This window comes from Pistacia vera, unplaced genomic scaffold, assembly GCF_008641045.1.
Source record: "Pistacia vera cultivar Batoury unplaced genomic scaffold, PisVer_v2 Contig1081, whole genome shotgun sequence".
In the NCBI taxonomy this organism is placed as follows: domain Eukaryota; kingdom Viridiplantae; phylum Streptophyta; class Magnoliopsida; order Sapindales; family Anacardiaceae; genus Pistacia; species Pistacia vera.
The window spans coordinates 87,129-104,652 of record NW_022195117.1 but is presented as its reverse complement, the minus strand read 5'-3'; the positions used below and the strand labels follow the sequence as shown (position 1 = coordinate 104,652).

The following is a 17,524-nucleotide window of genomic DNA, read 5'->3' as shown; positions in this document are numbered from 1 at the left end:
TGAAGTTTATTCCTTTTAATTATATTTCTACTAGTTCAAGAATCAGACCAATCCGAGGGTCTACAGCTCAAGTTATGGCCAAAATACTAAAGTACATCCAAAGACGTTTTTCTTCAGTTCCCAACATTCTGTTCACGACTTCAAGCCAAGTTTTCACCCTCCTCCAGTCAGAATTAGGAAAACCCGAAACATGAAAGTTGTATATCTACTTCTTATCTTTCCATAGCTTCTAAATTCAGGTCATTCCGAGTTTCCAAACTCAAGTTGCGCAATTTATGCTCAAAATCATCGTTTAGGCCTGCAAAGAAAAATTAATAGAATTAAGTAGCAATTATGGCCCAAATTGTATGAGAAGTATCCTAAATCCTATTGAATTTCAATGCAAAATCATAAGGAAAAATAGGATTATCAGTACTCACGGCCGACTACTATTGGCCCACTATGAGATCTGATTTGGCCAAATTCTCTGAGCATTGCAGTAATTGCCAATGTTTTGCTCAAGTATCACACCTTCCTCCCGAACGGCTTAACTCCATCCTCACCCCTTGGCAATTCATGAAGTGGGGGATGGACATAGTGGTGAAACTTCCAATTGCATCGAGGCAACGTGTCTTCATGTTATTGCTCACCGATTACTTCACCTAGTGGATAAAAGCCAAAGCCTTCACCCAAGTTAGGGATCGAGAGGTGAAGAGTTTTGTATGGAGGAACATCATCTATCGGTTCAGCCTAACGAAAGAGATAGTCACTGACAATGACTCCCAATTCCTAATCTCCGGCTTTCAAGACTTTTGCCAGATGTAAGGGATCAAGCTAAGTTTCTCCACTCCACGCTATCCCTAAGCGAATGGACAAGTGGAGTCATCCAACAAAACGATCATATAGACAATGAAGAGAAGGTTCCAGAAAGCTGAAAGGGCTTAGGCAGATGAACTCCCCAAAGTATTATGGTCTTAGTGTACCACAACTTGGTCTTCCACGGGAGAAACACCTTTCTCTTTGGCTTATGGTTCGGAAGCAATCATCCCTGTAGAAGTATCAGTCCCCTCAGCTGGACTCCAATGGGTGGATGACGAAAAAAACGAGTGACAACTTTGCCATGCACAACCTTGACACTGCCAATGAACTAAGGGATCAGGCCCTCATTCTTAACATCATCTGTAAACAAAAGATGGCTTGACACTACAACAAGAATGTCTAAGCTAGCACCTTCAAGGTTGGCGATTGGGTCTTAAACCAAGTGTTTCAGAACACGAAGGAGATAGAAGTTGGCAAACTCGGTTGCATTTGGAAGGGACTGTACAAAATCACCAAGGATGTTGGCAAGGGAGCTTACAAGCTACAAACACCGGAAGGTCGAGACATCAACAACAGTTGGAATGTAGTTCCCTTGAAAGTCTATCACTTCTTATAGCACCTTACTTGCCTCCCGCCAAATCCGCCAGATAAGATTTGTACAACTTAATCTCATCCTCAATGTCCTACTCGTCACGCTTACCTGCCTGAAACTCTTCCATCAACTTGATGCGGGTCTTGAGAATAACCTTGTAGCCACAGACTCCAACCTCACCATCAAAGCAACTCTTTTAGCCTCTCACTCTGTTGGCTAGATTCCAACCTCTTCAGCAAAGTAAACCTTTCGGCCTCCCACTCCGTCCAGCTAGATTCCATCTCTGCTTGGGAGTGCTGGAGGTTGGACTTGATCTCAACTTGACTCTCTCGTAACTTTTTTTCCATTTCTCCAGCTTTGACCAACTGCCTTCTCAACTGGGAGTTGGCATTGGCCAAGTCTTGGTTCCACTTCTCTTGGGTAGACACTAACTTCTTCAAATGCATTCCCCCCGCTGCTATCTGAAATCAATAAAACCACCCAAGATAAGATATGAGACTTAAAGAAGAAAATACCAGAGGAAAGAAGTTAGGATTTACCTGAAACAATTGAGTAGAAAACCATTCAACCGCTTGAGAAACTCCTATCTCCCTCAGTCGGTGATCATCTTTAGGCAGCAGCAGAGAGCCCATCACCCCTCCCACAAAGGATGGGTTTGAATAGGCCGAAGCGGCCGAGGGAATAACTATCTTCATGGCCTCCTCATCCTCGAGGACGATCGCTTTTTGAGTCGACTCCACCCTTTGAGACGACTCCACTTTATGCAACGACTCCACCTTCTGAGAATCAGTAGGGGTAGAGCCGGATGGGACCACTTTAAGAGCAGCTGAAGCATATGCCACAAACTCTGGCCTCTTCATTTTCTTTCTCTTCTCAGCTTAGTGCTTCTCGTGAACTTCATTCGCGCTTTGACACGTGGAAAGTTCCCTTCATTCTCTCCTCTACAAGGGAGAATTCTCTAGGAGTTAGAGGATGGACAATAGACTTATCAAAGATAATGAGATTGCAGTATCAAACCAATGGAGTGTACATCAACAGCCTTAATGGTGGAAAGGGGGTACTTTCTCGAATCCCACCAATATGACGCCACAAATGGCTACACCTCAAGTTTAGCTTAGACAACACGTGGTGGTAATCTCACTTAGCCTCAAATAATTCTAGGATCCTTCAAGTCTTCTCCTTTGCAAGTAACATTGGTATCGCTCGATTATAAGATAAGTCTGCAAAAAAGGAAACACTGAGATTTAGTACTCCATCAAACAACATGAATGCTATAACTACTCACCACTTGCCTGCCAAAAGAAAGGAATCTACTTGACTCCACTCTCCTCGAATACTAACTCCCCCCTCACAAAGAAGTACGCATCCTTCCAATTCTTGTCATACGTATTGAGCCCCGTCACCAAGTGCCTCCTACTATGCTGAAGCATAAAAAGTTATCGGCCCTTTTCTTTATCGTGCTCCTTCAATAATAAGAATAAAGTAAATTCATGGCCCCAAATCCCATATGAAGCCTTGTGCATATACAGTCTAAGGACATCAGCAACCACCATACATTCAGCATCAACTGGTTGAGAGCAATGAGATAGTGATTTAGTACCTCCCGTACCAACCTCAAAATGGGAAACCGCATGTCCTCTGCTAGCATCCGCTGGTATATGCTAACCCATCTTGGCATGGACCAGTCCACCCTCTCATATCTCGTTAGGGCTCAACCAGGGATTTTATAGAGATACCTGAGCATTGGCATTTCCTAATGAATAAGTAGAGAAGGTGGATTGTAAACCAACATGACACCTTAAAGATGGCACGACTAATATCCATGACCACCAATAGTAGATGGAATCATCGTCCCACCAACTTGTTATGCTTAAGTATCACTATTGGTCTACGAGTCATCAGCTAAAACTCCATCGCTCGAGCCATCTTTGTTCAGCTTGGCACCTTGATCCCTTAGCATATGCCCCGCACAGAAGGCAATACTCACACCCTCAGTTGGAGCTAACCCATCATCTTCAGGAAGCACTACGATCGTCGAAGCATCTTCGTAGTCATTCCCCCCAGCCATTATCACTTTGTTCAGCTCCGCTAATCTTCCCTTACATTCAAACTCACAAAGTCCTATATCCGTCCAACACGGCTACACACTTGTCAAATGAAAAATGAAAATAGAACTCTGGAAGCTATTCACCTTCTCTAAAACTTCAAAAACCACACCCTAAAATTGCCTTAACACTAAACTGCTTTCAACCTCCTAAAAAATCACCCTCTTAAGAAAACCTTGTACCTGCTCTCTCAAACCTCGAAAACTATTTTTTCTCTCTTAGAATCGACACAAATCTTCACCAAAACTAGCATAAAATACTAAGAATATATGAAAAACTTAAAGGTAACACAAAAAGAATCGAAAATCTAAGAAACAAGAGGAAGATTTTACCTTATTTTCACTGGGAATGGTTGCGAGATTCTACTAAAGAAAAATGCTTGAAATTTTGTCTGAAATGAAGGAAGAGAAGAAAAGGTAGAAATAAATGCGCCACTAAAAAGTCATCTGACGCATTTAATGCCTGTCACCCTAAAACAACAGGTGGCAACCATTCATTGGACATCAAAAAGCGGGAGCTTTTCGTATCCCCACCCAAATGCATAATTAGGTCTAAGACCAAGCACGTGGCACTCGCATCTCATGGAAAATCAGTCCATCAAGCCAACATAACACCACCAAGTAGGTTTGACGCCTACAAGCGAAAAAACACTACCAATCCACAACAAATGATAGCCGCACGATTAGATTGAGGTTTCCTCTTAATAAACCGCTCAGGTCGGAAAGCAGAATAAATTCCACTAGCATTCACCAACGAAATTGTTTGCTAGTTAACTCCGTGCCTAATAACAACTCTCTGCCCTACATTTGACTCAACCTATTTGACATAAATCTCCTGCAAACTCACAAAGGAATCGTTCGGCTTTGCCTAACGTAGATTTGCCTTACAAAGAGTCCCTGAGAGCCGTTTGACTCCACCAATCTTTGCCTCGCAAAGATCCCTTTGATAATCTTCGGTCTATCATAGATTTGCCCTGCAAAGACTACCTAAGAGCCGTTCGGTTCCACTGATCTTTGCCTTGCAAAGATCCCCTTGATGGTGTTCGACGCGACCTTGCTTAAATTTTCCTTGCACGGAATCTTCGAAAGTTGCTCGGTTCTGCTAATATTTGCCTAACGAAGATCCCCCTAACGTTATTCGACTCGGTCGCGACAAGCAAAAGGTTGCTCTCTCCTAAAGGGCCATAATTTATCACCTTTGTAATCGGTTGAAACTACTCTCCAAAGTTAAATACCCCTTAACTTGGAGAGTGGGGGACAAACTGCATGGGCCAAAAATCGTGTTGGGCCTGATAAGGTCCAACAAAATAAACATACCACAGCCTAGCGCCTTGACCCAATCCCGATTGGGCCCACACTTGAATCCACCTTGTGAAGTGCCCACTCTATGAGTTGGGCTATCCTACAAGTCAAGCCCATCAACCCACAACAATCCATAATAGGGATCAGAATCCTATTCTATTTCCACTTCTGTCAAGATCCCAGATCTTACTGAAAGTGCCAAGCCTAATCTGATAAAAGCAAGAGATCATATTCTCTTCCTAATTGGAACTCATCTACTAAGTAGGACTCAAGTCCTACTAGGATTTCAACCCTTGGAGTTCACTATATAAACAAGGACAGACCCTCTCATTATTTATTCAGAAATAACCCATGGCACCTAGCTCTTAAAGTTCTTGCTCTCAAGAACCACTGCATTATTCTGGTAACCTTTTCTGTTCTCAGCCTCACCGACTTGAGCATCAGAGTGTCTACGACAGATGGTGTTTATCTAGCCTTCACGTTCTCTTTTCTTCTCTGTGCAGGTCCATTATGTTGTCGGTGGCTCTATTCTCACAGGATTCGTATCTTCTGAATCAATCGTAGATTTTACTGTCTATAGTGAGCTAATAGCACTGATGTCATTTAGGACTAAGGTGTTTGTATCAAATAGTGATTAGGGGAAAGTGTGGCATGCATGATACCCAAATCTTGGAGATAAAATTGTAAATATCCAAATATATTGATCCAGTACACTTAGTTTATTGAAAAAATAACCATAGAATTTAACATGCCTTCACCACATTAATTGCAGCCAAACTCCAAACAGAAAACAGAATAATACACATTGGTCTCTTACAAAGCAGAAGTGATCAAAGTCGGTTTATTCTCACTAACAACTGTTTGGTCCTTCAATATGTTGTCAATCTCCTTCACAAATCTGACCATGGCTGGAGCTGGCAAGCAAAGTGGCACAACAATTCCATCCTCTCCTTTCTTGTTCCTAAATGGTATATAAAAACTAGCCACTCCAGGAATGGCTCCTACTCCACCTTTGGCAGCTCCACCATAAGCTGCTTTCCCCCAACCAAAATCGACATCTCCGAACCCAGCCCTTGTCAAATCTGATACAAGATATGATCTCACCACAGCAAAATGTGGTCGACCTTTTATCACCATTAGATCTGCCACCGATCTCATGTATTCCTCTGTCACATCAGCTTTTGCCTGTCTCACTAACTCCAAAGCATACCCCAATGGATTTTTACAAAGCTTATCCGCTGTGGTTAAAGCCACAGGAAATGCAAACCCATTACCGTAGTAACCTGAAGGCAATGGAGGGTCAAACTTAGAACGTGCATTTACTATACATATTACACGCATTTCTTCAGTGGGGTCTGGCTGGAGAGCGATGGTTCGGCAACGCCAGAGACAAGCGGTGAGTATTTCAAAAGCGGAGCAACCACGGAGATGAGGAGGGAGACATTTTCTAATGGCAGAAACTTCAGAGGGGCCAAAAAAGAAAGAACGATGATCCATGTCATCGAGTGGAATGATTGTGCCTTTGGTGTCAGCTACTTCATCGTATTCGTGGTGAGTGCAAGTGACTCGTGGTGGATTACGAGCATTGAGAATGTGTCTTTCCCAAACTGGTGAAACAGAGGGGGCTTGAGCCCCCCGTGACATCTCAGCAACAGCCTCCATGAACTGGACTAAACCAGCTGCATCGCTCATTGTGTGATTCAGTCGGAGCGCGAATATAAAACCACCGCACTTGAGACGTGTCACCTGCCATTTCAATAAAATCATTAATATATTTTACGAATAAAAATACTTGAATAAATTTAAATTTAGTATAGGTCTGTATCCAACGTTAAGACAATCTTAATTTGATGAAAATTTTTCCATTGAATAAGAAGTGAAAGCTGGTTTAAATGGGTTAAGGTAATTAAAATGATATTTTGAAAAAGATTGTTGTTATACATGTGATTAATTAACAATTGTGATTTGTTTTATTAGACATAATTATAAAAAGTCTAATAAAATTGTTATATAAATAAGCAATGTTATGTTTATAACTGAATCATACAAATAGACAAAAAATAAATGATAGAGTAATCATTTTACATAATAATTTTTGTCTGTTTGTATGACTAAGTTGTGAACAAAATATTATTAATTTAATTTTTTTAATTTAAAAATGTCAATCAAATAATACAGTTTAACTTTTAGGTTTAAAAAACAAATTATGCAAGTGTCATTGGGTAAAGGCCTTACTGTAAGTAGTTGATTGGTCCCTACAACATACTGTACTACAAACCTCAATGTGTGAATCACGCCACTCCGCCTAGCACTATCTTATGAAAAGTTTCCATACCCCAATCATTAAAATGAAATCAATAATTAATTTTATATATGTTTTACGGGATCCTTTAATTTTAAATACACCTAATATTTTTGGAAACTAGTAAAAATCCCTTTATAATTATTAAAAACCCCATAAAAGTATGGGATTTTTAATAATTTAAAAAGGGTATTTAATATTTATAAGGGAGATTTTTTACGGTTTTTAAAAAGCTTAGATATACTCATATGAAACAATCTCCCGATAAGTATATAAAATAAACTCATAATTTACATGTCTACTCATTTTCAATTTTTTAACAACTTATAAAAGGATTACAATACCATTTGTCAATCTATATTAACAATTAAGCTCATAAAAACTCATGATGCCAATCAAACAACCCAAACTAAAATTAAATTAATTATGTTAAATAAATTTTTGTAATTAGTGGGTTAATTGTTACATGAAAAAAATTTCACTCTTTGATCCAATAAATTTTGTTTAAATATATTAAAATTAATTTATGTAATTAGTCGATTGTTATGTGGCAAAATTTTGTAGATTTTAATTCGATAAAACTTGATATATTTTGTTTTGTAATATCAACCGATAGTAGTACATCATAGTCTAAATCTATAAGATAAGAAATATATATTTGATGTTATAATTATATACATACACTACTTTTTTTGAATAATTAAAACATAAAAAGAATAATTGACGAGAAAAAAAGTTAAGTACCTGAATAAGTAACAAAGGGGAGTTGAGCACCCCAGCAGAACCAGGAACATCAAAAAGGAGTTGTTCCAAGCCTGGAAATGGAGGCTGAAGAGCATCACCAAATTTGTCAAGTGTAACATCTGCATCAGCCTCGATAAACAAAACACCCTCACCAGTACAATCCACCATAAGCTTACGTTTAGGCCCTTCTCTAAGCCTACCAGCAAATGGATAGTAAAAAACAAGAGTTTTTGCAATGGCCGCTCGGATCACCTTCACCGGATCTTTCCCTTCCATTGAAGGGTTGTACCTGTAAAATTGAATCACAGGGATCTGGAAACGAAGGCCATCCTGATCATCAATGTCTGAGAGTAGTTTGAGATCGTGAGGGGTAGGTTTTGCAGGGACAATAAGCTCAGGTTCATTTCTATGAACTGTGAAGACAAGGGAGGTGGGTGGTGGCGCCATGTGATTGGATATTACAGAATGATGAAAACAAGAGAATTAATAAGAGTGTTAATTAGGTTTGTGTTATGCAAATTTTGGAAGGGATGATAGCCATTTATAATGAAAGTGTGTGGGGCTACATCAGCACCATGTTTGTTTGAATGTGGGAAGAAAAAGCATGGTGGTTTCTTGGGTGCTATTGTTCTTCCACTTATAATTGACTCGATTATTGGCTTGGCCTACTGCTTTTCAATAATTCATCTTCATCTTACTTAGGGTTAATAATTGATTTTTTTAAAGAAAAAAAAATTTCACATACTTAGTCTTAAAATATTTTAGAGTGTTGTAACCTCATTTCAAATATTAAAAATATTAAGATACAACTTACAAATTTAAATCATATTCTTATTTTTGAAAATCATATTTGGATCACAAATCAAACGAAGTATTTAAGAATTCTTTTTTTACATGTATAAAAATTCAAATTAAAGCAAACTAAACTTAATACCAAGTGTACAATAATGTAAAATTTGTCATCTAAGTGTTTCTGAATTATTTCAGTTGATTTGGCTAAAATAATATAATTATAAAAGCATTGTTATTTTAAGAAAAATCAGTTAATATTTTTCATAGTATATAATTCTGCATAAGGGTATAGTTTACGATTCTTAAAGGAGGGTTTATTTAGATTAAATTATAATATTTTAATTAAAACCAATAAAAATAGTAATACACATTGAACACATTGAGAGGAAGGCAAGATCCGTTTCGTCGTGGTGGGTAAAAAAATAAATAAAGATAGTCAGTGGGTAGTTGAGGGTAATTACATCACTGTAGAAAAATAATTATTATTACTATTGTTTTATATGCACGTGAATATCAATCTCAATCTAATTTAAAAGCCAGCCACCCTGCGTTGACATCTCAACAACCATTTCAATGTCTGTATTTTCCCTGCATTTTCTTAGTTTCATACGTGATAAACTCATTTATATACATTTTCTACGAAATTCCACACACTATTTGTTTTCATACCAACAACCCAAAACTCCTAATAACCAAAAAATTATATTAACAAAAATTAGTATCAATTATTATATTTAATCAATTAAAAAAGGACATATTCATTAATTATTTAGTATCACAATTACTCAAAGCTTTGCTTATTCAAGTCAAGCTTTCATTTTATATGGCAAGTCTTCTTCTCTTCGGTCAATTTTTAATAGTTAAAGACAATGTTTGGTAATCAATGTCATTTGCCATGAACTTACAGGTTTTTGGACTATTAGCACGTACACCTAGGCCTTTGATATTTTCAATGATTTTTAAATAATTAAATAATTATTATATATGACATCATACAGAGTCCCTATTTTTTGTTTGTTTCGAATTTGACAAGTTTGTCCTTAAATACAATTGTTATATATGGCACTATATGTTTTGACAACTTATAGGGTGTGTTTTGAAATCTTATCCAAAATATATATTTGTTTTCGTATTTTGAAAATTTAATTTAATTTTATTCAATTTTTTAAACCTCTATGTTTGTTAATTTAACTAAATACCCTCAACAAAAAAAAGTTTAAAAATTGACAAAAATACCCCCATCCACTCACATTTTTCAGATTCTGGCCACTACTATCGGAAGGTGGTTACAATCTAGTATAGTAGCACACTACCAACTGGATCTGGTCGGTAGTGCTCAGATCTAGCATTTTCCAGTCAGATCCAATATGGATCTAGTTGGAAAGGCAATATCGACGCACGACTTGCTAGATCCAATTGGTCGTGCGCCATTACGGGGACTTCCGGCCACCCTCCGATGGTGATGGCCAGTTGCCAGCATTTAATGGGTGGGTGGATGGGGGTATTTTTGTTAATTTTTAATATTTTGTTGTAGAAGTGTTTAACTAAATTAACAAACTTAGGAGGTGTTTTTGTTATAGTTCCTTGTGCTCTATAGAAGTATAAAGTGTAACAAATCTCATATCGAAAGCATATTATGGAGGTCTTAGGCTTATAAAAGGAATAGTCTTTCAACTTAATAGGTTAGTTTTTTTGGTGTGAAACTTCCAACCCCTGACAAAAGGAATCGGTTAAAAAGTCTAAGGTGTGTTTCTTTATGAATTTTATGTATAAATTCTTAGTATTTTTTTAAATATTGATAATGATTGAAAAATGTAAAAAAAATAAATAAATAAATAAAAAAGAAAAATAGAAATGTCTCCGATTTGTTTATCTAAAATAGTATTTAAAAATGTGAAAAAAAAAAATCATGCTCGATATGGTTGTCTGAAAACACAAAAATAAAGAACGAATGAAAAATATACAACTGCTAAAATTTATTTAAAATACCATTTATTTTGAGATATATATATATATATAAAGTGGAGCCAACCTTGTATCTCATGACAACCATTTCGTCCCTTCTATGCTTTAAAAATTGTTGAAAAAGGTGTCCAAACACAAATTTCGTGGCAAGAAAACGAAAATAAAATGGAGACTTTGGAGGAAGGTCGTCCCGTACGCCAAATTCTTGTTGACCGAATAAGAATTTTACCTAGTTCTTCGCTCCGTTGGTTTAGGCCACGTTTGATAGGCTTTTTAAATAACATTCTATAATAAAATAGTATTTAATGAAATACAATAGGATAGAATGTATTTCGGAAAATATTTACTGAAAATATTTAGATTCCTTTTTAACCCTTTTACATTTGTTAATTTAATAAACACAACCTATAATAAAAGTTTATAAATTAAAAAAAACACTATCATCCACCCAACTATTATCGACAACCTCGGAAGTGGCCAAAATGACACACGACCGAGTGGATCAAGCCAATCGTACGTCAATCCGGCATTTTCGGACCAAATCTATGACCAAAGATTTGGCCGTTGACAACGGCCATATCGTTGGCCAGAAATCTGGTCATCAACAATGGCCAAGATAAAGCTATTGTTGATGGCCAAATATGGCTGTCAAAGGTCAGATCTTTTGTCGTGGATGTAGTCGGAAATAGATAGATCGGTACACTACCAGCCAAATTCAGTCGATTGTGTGTTGTTATGGCGTCGACGTCCAGCGGTGGCAATGGCAACGGTGGTTGCTAGTGGGTGATAGTAGCTTGGGTGGATAGAGGTGTTTTTGTTAATTTATAAACTTTCATTGAGAAAAAAAATTATTAAATATTTTGAGTTTAATAGAATAAGACTGGATTTTAAGTTGAATAGAAAAGTTAATTATTTCATTGGATTGGAGAGGATAGTAAAAAAAAAGCCTACTAAATGCAGCCTTTATTTTTATTTTTATTTAATGGTTTACAAATTACAAAGACTTGATGTATGAATTATGATGTTCAATCGTTGATGTATAACTGAAGTACTTATTTCTTAGGAGGCGTTTTGTTCAGAGAATGTTGTATAACTGAGAATGTTATATTAATGGAAAAAATGATGACCTTGAAGATTACTAAGAATGTTTAAAGACAACCAAGCACATGCCAAAGGCTTTAAAGTACTACATTTGAGATTTTGCTAAAACACTATAGCTACATTAAAGTTTAAATTTTAACAAACTCTCCCTTACCCACCCAAGCCACTGTGGGCCGTCAGCCACCACCTTGGTCACGACCAGCAGTGGTCGGAACGACACACGACCGACTAGATCTAGTTGACCGTGTGGGATTTGGTCGTTTCTAGCCATATCTATTTTGACTGTTTTCAACTAGATCAATGGCTATTAATGACCATGGATCTGGCTATTTCCAACCAAATCTACAGTGATTTGGCTAGAAATGGCTAGAATAGATCTGGTCGGAAACGACAAACGACCAGGCGACTAGATTCGGATGGTCATGCGTCGTTTCAGCCACGTTGGCTGGTGGTCAACGATGGTGGCCGTCGACTGGTGGTTGTGGCCAATGGTAGGTGGTGGTGGCCGATGGTCCTCTTTGATGACTTGTAAATTGTTTTAAAATCAATGGCATCACTATACAAAAATTTATCTCTAATTAATTAAATTGTAATAGCCAATTCATGTAAATTAATTTCAAAACAGGGGCATTATTATCCAAAAATTTTAATAGTAAGAATTAAAATTGTAATATCTAAGAAAATTGTGGTATTCAGATTATCACTTATATAATCAATAGTAATTACTATTGATTTTGAAAGATTACCATAATCTTGTATTACTTGACAATCAAACATGGTAATGTAAATAATATAAGATGATATTACCTTAGAATCAATAATGGGCTGTGTCGTGCCTAAAAATTCAAGACCCGTCGTGTCGTGGGCCGTGCCGTGCTAAGGCCCGTAGAATTTCATGCCTCGTTGTGCCATGCTCGCGCGCCAAATCTGAATGGCCTACAACACAGTCCGCTATATAGCGTGCGTGCTGTGGGCCTAGCATGCAGGCCGGCTTGCATGTTTTAGGGTTGGCCTACAATTTTTTTAATATTTAATATTTATAAATTATGGTAATTTTGATTTATTATTATAAAAATATTTTATATGTTATATTTAGTGACATTTTATATCTGTATTAATTAAAAAATATATATAATCACTATGAAATATAATAAAATAATTAGACATTGAAATATTAATTGAATTTCAACACGTTTCATTACTTATAAGTTATAATTATAAATTACAAATACAAACATAAAAATTAGGATTAAGAATTAAAATTAATAATTACATCTCCATTAGAAATACAAGTATACAAATATAATACAACTATCTTAACTTGGATTCTAGTTTAAAAATATTCAAAGTAAATGATTGATTGAAAAAATATCATACATCTTCATTTTCATTAATTTCTTTGAATATTTGTAAATTAGAATCAAAGTTGAGATAATTGTATTGTATTTGTATACTTGTATTTCTAATGAAGATGTAATTGTTAATGTTAATTCTTAATCCTAATTTGTAAGTTTGTATTTGTGATTTATAATTATAAGTAATAAAAAGTGGTGAAATTCAATTAATATTTCAAAGTCTCATTATTTTATTATATTTCAAAATAATATTTCATAGTAATTCTGTATTTTTTTAATTAATACAAATACAAAATGAGAGAGAAAGGAGAATGAAGATATGAATTGGAGTGTGAAAAAATAAGAGAAATAATGGGGTATTTAAAAGAAAAAATTTCAAAATTTCAAAAACTGTGAAATAGCTGTTCTTAATGGCTATTTTTTTTTTTTTTTAAAAAATTCATGCCTTTTTTAAGACCCACAAAACGGCTCGCACGCACGATCATGGGCCTTATCATGCCGTGCTTCTAAGATGGGCCGTGCCAGCCCACCGCCCGCTCTACGTCACCTCAATAATGGGGACAACCCAACCAAACATACCCGGATCCGACCCTCCGAATTGGGCGATAAGTGAAACGGATGATTAGTAGGAAAGTAGAGTGAAAATGGGTTCGTACCTTTGCCTACAGTTACAAACAGTCGCTGCTTTGAATGCAACTTCAAAGCTTTTAGTCTCCAAACCATCTTTAACATTCAATTTTCATCACTATCATCGTTCCTATTACACTTCCCCTTGTGCTTGTGTTGCTACCAAACAGCTCAGAAGCCCAGACCTTGTAGCCTTGGAATATGCTGACCTCAATCTCTCTGAAAAAATTTCTGGGGTATATATATATATTTTACTTCTTAAAAAAAAAAAAAAAAAAAAAAAAAATTAAATTGTGGGTTTTTATTCATTGTTGTTGTTTTGTTGCAGGAGCTGGGCCATGTGAGAATCAGGCAGCATGTCAACCCTCTGAGTTCATCGTTCTCTGTATGGAGTCTGCTGAGTTTGTTTTTACTCAGTTTATAATTGTATTGTGTTAATAATGTAATTAATACGGAATTGTTTTGTTTTAATTAGGCGCCAGTGCAAGTACCCGATTGGAATGAAGTTTACAAGGACCCAACTTTGCCACTTATGGTGGATATTGGCAGTGGTAACCCTTCACCATATATATAATATTTGCATATGTGCTAAAGTTTAGGATTTGTTGAAGCTATCTTTTCTGATAGAAGACATCTTGAAAGAAAAAAGAATAAGTTTGAGCGAAATGTCATGTGATGGTGCTTGTTTGCTTATTTTTTTAATAGAATAATGATTGTGAATGTTCAACTTCATTATTATGAACATCCCAAAAAGCAAATAGCACCAGTCCTAAGATATCTTGTGTTCTGGTCTGATTAGCTCATCTTGTTACATGAGAATCTTACATGGGAACTTGAAACATTACATTTTCCGTTTCAGCTCTTACAAATTCCTATTGTATTAGGCATTGTATGGGACGATAAATTTGAATATAAACAGAAAGTACTGTGTCACAGTTGATACCTTCAATAAGTTGAATAGCCTTCCCTTGATTACACTTGAGAGTAACCAAGTTGCAAGAAAAGGCATTTCTCTAAGCTGCTTTCTTGAAGGAGGTTCCTAAAAGAGATGGTCCTTGCCTTTAAATTTGCATAAGTGCCTCTTTTATGCCTTTGCCCTTGGCTGTTCTAAATTTATACCCTTGACAAAACACTTTCTGTTCTATGCGATGAGAAAAGACAAATGGATATTTTTACTATTGATGACATTTGTTAACTATGTGCTTTACTATCAAGTTTTGGCTTATGGAATCAGCTTCAATGATTGATTTTTTTTTTTTTTTAAATAATTATCATCACTCTTTATTATTCCTGTGGTAGTTGTGAATGCTGTAATCATTGTTGTTACTGATTGTTGGAGAAAGTGCTTTTATTTCAAACATGTATCTAACAATATAAACATTCCCCAGGTAGTGGCCGATTTTTAATGTGGCTTGCAAGAAAAAACCCTGATACTGGAAATTATTTGGGACTGGAAATCCGGCAGAAAGTATGGGAATGAACTCCTTGGGTTACTTCTAATTCTCTCAAGAATTCTTCTGACTGAATTAATGTACATTTACGTGGTCCTCTATTCTATCCTGAACTTTGAAGACAGGGTGCTTATTTCTTATGTCATATTACTCTTTCCATGATGCAGCTTGTCAAACGCGCAGAATTCTGGGTGAAAGAGTTGGCTCTTAATAACATGTAAGGCTTTGAAATTCCTTTATAGGTTGAGCAAATAAAAAAGCTGACAATATCTATCTTATTGGTGATTTAAAAGAATAACTATTTGAGATCTTTCACAGACGTTTTATATTTGCAAATGCCACACTTTCTTTCAAGCAATTGGTATCCACATACCCTGGACCCTTGATGCTAGTTTCAATCCTGGTGAGTGCAACATGGCAAGTGAATATTCAATAAGACAATTAGTAGATAGTGTTTCAATGCTAAATAGTTTTCGCTCTCAATGCTCAGTGCCCAGATCCCCATTTCAAGAAAAGACATCACAAGAGAAGGGTTGTGCAGAAAACTTTAGTAGATTCTATTGTAAATCATTTGATGCCTGGAGGAAAGGTATATGCTCTGAGGCAGAATTTTCTTTGCATGGATGCTTTTTTCTACCTTTCTTTTCAGTTATTTGATTTGAAGTTTTTCCTTAATAATGAGAAGAATTTAATTTTTAAGGTACTGTCTCCATTGAGCGAGACTTTTACTTGATAGGAATTATAATGGGAACTTCTTATGGTGACCAGATTGGTGGTAGTTCGCAACTTAAAATGACACCATATGTATTTGAGTCACCTGTTGTACTTGTTGGAAATTTATATATCTTGCTGTCGGTTGTAAGATTAAATTTATTTATATTTTTATAAATTAAGAAAAAAGGGAAAACTGCGTCAAATTTAGCTGTATAAGGAAGAAATGAGGCACTTTATTTATTATTTTGTTTGCAGTTTGTTTTAAATGGATAGCTTCACCTCTTTATGTTGTGGATGCTTCCAACCACGGCATTCAATCGACTTCACCTGCATTTAGTGTTCATTTATGAGTTTATGTCAGTTGCATTGTCATCGTAATTTCAGTTTACATTTTTTCAGTTTGTCATATGAACTATAAGGTTTTCAGAATTAGTTTTTCTTCACACATTATACTAAATTGGATGTTTGTTACTGGGTTGTATTTGATAACCAATCTCTAAAACTATATTTATAGAAAGTGCGGCTGTTGTTTCTTCAGATTAATCCTGCAGATACCCTTTCCTCGTGTATCAAGTTCTTGAAAATGATGTCGAGTGAAGTTATAATGTGCTTTTATATAACATAATATTCTACTTCAAACTTCATTCACATGCAAGCTTTAGCCTTTTAGATGTGTCTTGCTCTCTTACAAAGTCTTGGTATATTGTGATCAAACAGGTTTTTGTGCAGTCTGATGTTCATGAAGTGGCTCTTGACATGAGAAATCAGTTTGATGCAGAATCAAGCGTGCTACAACACATTGACACAATTGACCTGAGTGTGCCTTGTGACAACGAAGGATGGTTATTAAAAAACCCAATGGGCATAAGGACTGAAAGAGAAATTCACGCTGAATTTGAAGGTGCAAAAATTTATAGAAGGATGTACCAGAAGCCGAAATGAGTGAAGAATAGACTTTCTCTTTCAGCTTGGTGAGATCTTACATTTTGGCACCTAGTAGTCGTTGTAGTTGAAATGACTTTATTTACTATCACAACAGTGGATGTCCGGGGGCAAATCTGTGTATTATTTTTTCTTGAAAATATTCTGCTAACATAATGGTTAATTAATTATAATATTGTTACAAACTTTATATTACAAGCTATGTGTACTCATTTAATAACGTCTTTACTATCTTTGCAAACTATTGTATCATTTACAAGACAGTCAACATTTTTGGGGGGGAGCTGATGCCTGCCGGAAGGTCAAGGAAGTTGGTGACCTAATGACAGGGGAGCCGGCGACTAAAGCACTTATTGCAAGAGTAAATGTTTGTCATGAATAATACTGGGTAAAAGTAATACATGGTTTTGGAGAAATTTGGTTTAAGTTCACTTAGTAAGCAAGTCATGATTTGGAGGATTGTATCTCATCCTCAGAATAAAAACTTTCTTTTAAATTATTTATTGCAGGTTTATTAATATGCAATTTTATTAATGTAAATTTAACATTCTATAAAGCCAAAATTAAACCACCCAAATATATAATTGGTGAAATAATGGTTGAGCGTTTTGTTGCAGACCAAAATTAGATCTGTTCACAAATCCTCTGTATAAAAATAAACATCTAAGTAAAGCTTAACTGGTAAGAAAATAGAAGCCTTGGCATTTGGCAACGTGTATTAGTAGAAAAATAAGC

General features: G+C 36.0%; 2 protein-coding genes across 2 annotated transcripts; one reads left to right on the top strand and one right to left on the bottom strand.

Annotated features, from left to right (window-relative positions):
- Positions 1 to 5,477: 5,477 nt before the first annotated feature.
- On the bottom strand, positions 5,478 to 8,426 carry LOC116134533 (benzyl alcohol O-benzoyltransferase-like). Its single transcript, XM_031420224.1, has 2 exons — positions 7,843 to 8,426; positions 5,478 to 6,542 (listed from the first exon to the last, which is right to left on the bottom strand). Exons 1-2 carry the CDS (start codon positions 8,287 to 8,289, stop codon positions 5,610 to 5,612), a joined length of 1,380 nt encoding a protein of 459 aa, XP_031276084.1. The 5' UTR covers positions 8,290 to 8,426; the 3' UTR covers positions 5,478 to 5,609.
- A 5,273-nt stretch (positions 8,427 to 13,699) lies between these two features.
- LOC116134409 (tRNA (guanine-N(7)-)-methyltransferase-like) lies at positions 13,700 to 17,009 on the top strand. Its single transcript, XM_031420088.1, has 8 exons — positions 13,700 to 13,918; positions 14,011 to 14,067; positions 14,158 to 14,233; positions 15,071 to 15,150; positions 15,301 to 15,350; positions 15,452 to 15,536; positions 15,624 to 15,722; positions 16,565 to 17,009. Exons 1-8 carry the CDS (start codon positions 13,700 to 13,702, stop codon positions 16,787 to 16,789), a joined length of 891 nt encoding a protein of 296 aa, XP_031275948.1. The 3' UTR covers positions 16,790 to 17,009.
- The last annotated feature ends 515 nt before the right edge of the window (positions 17,010 to 17,524 follow it).

Bases quoted from the DNA above. Each gene is read 5' to 3' on its own strand.
- LOC116134533 (XM_031420224.1), bottom strand. From the start codon at position 8,289: ATGGCGCCACCACCCACCTCCCTTGTCTTCACAGTTCATAGAAATGAA. The intron at 6,543-7,842 runs GTACTTAACTTT...TTGAAATGGCAG, and splicing joins CCCCTTTGTTACTTATTCAG to GTGACACGTCTCAAGTGCGG.
- LOC116134409 (XM_031420088.1), top strand. From the start codon at position 13,700: ATGGGTTCGTACCTTTGCCTACAGTTACAAACAGTCGCTGCTTTGAAT. The intron at 14,068-14,157 runs GTATGGAGTCTG...TGTTTTAATTAG, and splicing joins CTCTGAGTTCATCGTTCTCT to GCGCCAGTGCAAGTACCCGA. The intron at 15,351-15,451 runs GTAAGGCTTTGA...GATCTTTCACAG, and splicing joins GAGTTGGCTCTTAATAACAT to ACGTTTTATATTTGCAAATG.